We start from the raw sequence: 4,808 nt of genomic DNA, 5'->3' as shown, positions 1-4,808 counted from the left end.
GGATTAAAGGCGTGTGCCACCACGCCTGGCTCTTCTCCAATAATTTAACTCTGAGATAATGAAAAACACTAAACAAAGGAACTCAGAGACCAGAGTATAGTGCTTCTGCTCTAGCCCTGAGACTGTATCTCTGTTATCTAAGAGCAGGAAGACCACACACACAGACACACACACACACTCACTCACTCACTCACTCACTCACACGCTGGGGGCTCCTCTAAGCTGGTTCAAGCACCTCAAACCAGGTAAGTGAGCATTTCTGCCTTATAGGTGGTATTGACATTCAACAAAATGACATCTGTGGAAGAATCCTCAGCTCACTGAACTATGATAATAAAGTATTTTAAATCCAAAGAGCAGCCAGCTCACATCTGTTATGAGAGCACTTGAGGACGAGGTAGAAAGACCATTCCAAGTTTGAGGCAAGCTGCATAGTGAATTCTAAGCCAGACTGGGTTACAGTGAATTTGTTTATAAAACAAAACAAAACAAACAAAAAAAACAAAACAAAAAACCCAACAAAACAAAACCAAAAAGAAAAGAATTAAAAAGGAAACATAAAGAGCACATGTAACCTGTACCCTAACAACTGATTTTCAACCTCTGACAAACTGCTAATGAAGCAACTCATTTTTTTCTTTTTTTTTTTAATTTTTTATTCTTAATTTTTAAAAATGGTACCCAAATTACTATTTTATAGAAAAATCTTTATGCCTGCGCCCTTTGAATTTTTTAATATTTATTTACAACAATCTCTAATAATCAACTAGTAAATCAATCTTTCCTTCATTCAAATCCAAAAGCAAATTCAGTTTCTTTTTCTCCAATATAAAACAGTCTGTGTTGATAGTTAAAATCTTCCTAAGGAGGCAGAATACAAAATGAGTTTCATCTTATTACCTGTCAAAAAAACCTGTCAAAATCATTACTGAGTATCAAACATATATGTTAATAACTGACAACATTGTTTCAAAGACATGGAAATAAATATGTATTGGCTCAAATTCTCCTTTAGTAGGATTCCTTGTTAAAAGGCTTTTGCTGTCTCGATATAAAAAATAGGCAACAAAAATTTTATGAGAGTGTGTTCTGTACCAAAAGTTCTATTTTAAAACAACTGATCATTTAATACTTTTGTTTTGGTATTGTCTTTAATAAAGATCAAAATAATATGAACAGACTGAAATCTGTGCATTTAAAAAAATTACATTTACAATTAGTTTAACATCAAACAACTTCCTCATCTGAGAAACATATCATCAAGGTTGGAAGGAAAACCGAAATGACGTGAACATTTGCGGTGTCTCTCTGTCCCTCCACCCTCTGGTGGAAGCGCCAACAGTGAAACTGTCAGACAGCAGAGAGGAGGGGAGAAGGGCTGTACGGAGAACGAAGCTTGCCTCATCTCTTAGCATCATCTCGCCAGAGCTTTCTGTATGTACAGTTACCCTAAGCAGTGTGATTCCTTGATTACACAGGAGCATTAAATACATTTCCACAACTGAATGAAATAAAAACAAACTGTATGTATGTGGGGAGGGGGTGACAATTTGTAATGCTGTTTTAGAAAATCTTGTATCTAGGCAATGTTAATTTTATTCTGTTTCACAGAATAAAACTAACTAAATCAAAATGCTTTAAGAAAAAAAAAAGAAAAAGATCCTAACCATAATGTCCTTGGAATTTCTACTGTTCACTCTGACCAGTTATTCAATAAAAGTGACAGTTATACAAAAGTGGGGGAGGGGACCACAGAGTTCTTAGATACTTTTGTCATTTAAATGTTAAAATACAGCATTTCAAGTGACATGCAAAACCATGTTTAATTGGCTGGGAAATGAGATATTGTGCTTAAGTTAGCCTAATTAGCCTGAGAGTGGGCAAAGTTTTATACTGACGCAAAATCCAAAAATGATGAAGTGAAGCAGGAAACAAGACTACAATTGTATTTAGTTGTTATGGAAACTATTCTACAAGTGTAGAAATGTATGTGTTAAAACATAAAACCCATCACGCCAATAAATGGGGATTTCTAACACATTCATTCCATGAAGTAAGTTTTAGTTAGTAACTGGGAGATTTACCTCACTGCTAATAAATTTATTTTCGATTTGGTATATGAAAGTAGCTACCCTAAAACAGCAGTTGCTATAGTAACAGGAGACCGCCTCACATTCAGATCTCATGGTTTACTGTTCAGAAGTCCTTAAAATTGTGACTTTGAAATCTTGTTTAAAGAACTCCAGCATGTGTCTCCCATCAGTAAGAAAGTCCAACATGGACAGTGCCAGCCCTTCTGCTTAGGTTTAGACTGATGCCCTTCTCCATTTCTGTAATGTTAAAACACATTTGAACAACGAACAACACTGAATACAGTAGCATTGTTATTCTTCAAAAAGAAATTCAAAGCAATGTCTCTAGATGACATGCCCACCACCCCTCTACTCAGCGTTACCTGGTATAGTCTGAGACTTTGCATGGTTTCTTTCCCAAAGAAAAGGAACGAACCTCAGAACCATGGTCCAACTTTCTTTTCATCTATAAAGTAAAACAGATAAAATTGAAAAAAAGTTACTTGGTCCATTATCAGACTTTTGAGTTTGCATGCTAATATTTAAAAACTGTTAAATTTTCATGTGTTTACAATGATGATCATTTGTAGGTTAATCAGAAAATATATTACACGGTTTTTCCCATTTGCTTTACTCTTATGGACCGGATAGGTAATGTTCCCTTAGTATTCTACTGGTAAGAACAGTGTTTGGTGAGAAACTAATATTTATCATGCCCTTAGAGTGGTATATACTTTTCATTTTTCAGTTTAATAACAAGAAAAAATTTATTAGCACGCATAGAAAAGAACTGTATTTAGTATGTCTTCCTTACTAATCTTCGTTTTTCTTTAAAAATATTAAGATAAAAATTTAAAATTTCACAACCAGAAATATGAATAACTGAATTTTAAACATTCATATCATCATACAAAAGTAGAGAGCAAAATAAGCTAATCTTGAATAGTGGTTAAAATAAAGAAGAAAGAATTTAACAAGGATAACAGAGACAGTTAAAAAGAGTAAATCCCTAACAGCAGACAATCTGTATCTGCTACAATAAAGCTGAAGGAAAAAAATCATCAACTGCTACATACAGAATACACAGCCCATATTTAGGACAAAATACTCTTGAAACAACGAAATGTTTGTAAGAGAGTGAGTTATGACTAAGACATATGATATATGAGACATGTCTAACATGTACATCTTAAAGGTTTCTCACTATTCCATGTTGTGCTATCAATACATTCAAAATTGCATTTGTCAATGTCAATATTGAAATATTTATTTGTCAATGTCAATATTGAAATATTTATTTTTGTATTTCACTATCAACGTAGGTCATCTGAGTATATGTATACAAATAAAATCTGTTAAGGTTCAACTTTCCTATTTCAACAGCTTCTCTTGGATTTGCACGTACTCACTAGCTACTGTATTACTGCATGTTATGGGGAGGTAGCTATCTCCATTTTTATAGTAAGCTGGAACCCCTATTTTGCAGTAGGCTCATTTTCCTACCTATTGCTTCACACAGGAACACATGGAACATAGTATATACACTGTAAATACTAAAAGGCATTAAAAAGATTCAAACTCTGGGATGGGATAGCAAGGACTTGTTATCATGAAGAAAGTCTCCCAGTCAACACTGGGTCATCTGTGGCTGCGAAGGATCAAGAAGCTTATGCACAATTTATACCTTAGTCAGTAAAATACCTACTGTGGGAAACAGAATTGACCTGCTTTCTTCCCTCTGGAAGTTTCTATACTCACTTCATTTTAAAAAGACAATCTCGAAAATATATTATTTTTTTCTCTTTGTAAATAACCTTATCAGAAAACAAAAAATATAGAAGCTGTAATGCACAGGGAGCCATGTGCTTCCACGTGTAGATTCAGATACTCAGACATGTACCTACACACAAATGAATCCATCAGGAAGGTCAACCAGTACAGAACTTGATAACTTTCACAGATGATTTTCATGATCATTATGGGAGTCTCTGACACTCATCTGAATTAAGTCAGTAATGCTGGCTCTCAGAACTTCCCAGAACGCCTTGTAAATATGCTGGTACAAATGACATCTAATTGCCACTAAAAGCAAACTTTATTTCCATCTAGAATCCTTCAATAAATAAAATCTTTAAAACATATATCACAGAATTCACTGAGAAGGGTTTATGTTTAAATTATTTTACAAAACAAAGCATCTTCTGAATGACTATGGAAATGTTTTAAATACTATAATGTTAACTGAAAATACTGACTTTATAACCAAAAATTAATTGGGTAATTTTTTTAAGATACCACAAGTAGTCCAATCTCTTCAAACATAAACCCTACACATTTCAGTGACTACACTCCAAGAGTTAACTAAAAAACACATATGTATGTCTATGGTACAGGAAAACTGAACAGAAAGGTTCACGGAAAGCCAAGTGAGGCTGAGTATTTCCAGGTCAGCATTTAACGGAGCTACATATCTGGAGTCTCGGATACGTTTTTCAGTGAAAAATTCTCAGATGGAAATGTACATTTTATTTTAAAGCTTCCCCCAGCTCACACCATCGCTCCATACTTGCTTACAACAGTCAAGAAATAAAACAGAATCCCAGACATCCAACCACCCACCAAAATTAGAGGATACTGCAGCCATCTCTGATACAGATTTTCCTTCTCAGGCACAGGCACACACACACACACACACACACACACACACACACACACACACACACACACACACACACA

At 34.6% G+C, this 4,808-nt stretch overlaps 1 protein-coding gene across 6 annotated transcripts in view; it reads right to left on the bottom strand.

Annotated features, from left to right (window-relative positions):
- Positions 1 to 4,808, bottom strand: part of Fbxw7 (F-box and WD repeat domain containing 7) — a 164,944-nt gene that overhangs the window by 22,736 nt on the left and 137,400 nt on the right. For all 6 annotated transcript variants that reach the window (XM_021195786.2, XM_029537311.1, XM_029537312.1 and 3 more), the window contains one exon: positions 2,456 to 2,538. In XM_021195786.2, the coding sequence (XP_021051445.1) occupies positions 2,456 to 2,538 (83 nt within the window). The remainder of the gene's footprint in view (positions 1 to 2,455; positions 2,539 to 4,808) is intronic.

Source organism: Mus pahari, chromosome 4 (genome assembly GCF_900095145.1).
Source record: "Mus pahari chromosome 4, PAHARI_EIJ_v1.1, whole genome shotgun sequence".
In the NCBI taxonomy this organism is placed as follows: Eukaryota; Metazoa; Chordata; class Mammalia; order Rodentia; family Muridae; genus Mus; species Mus pahari.
Note: the sequence above shows the minus strand (reverse complement) of the source record. Positions and strands in the feature narration are given on the sequence as shown.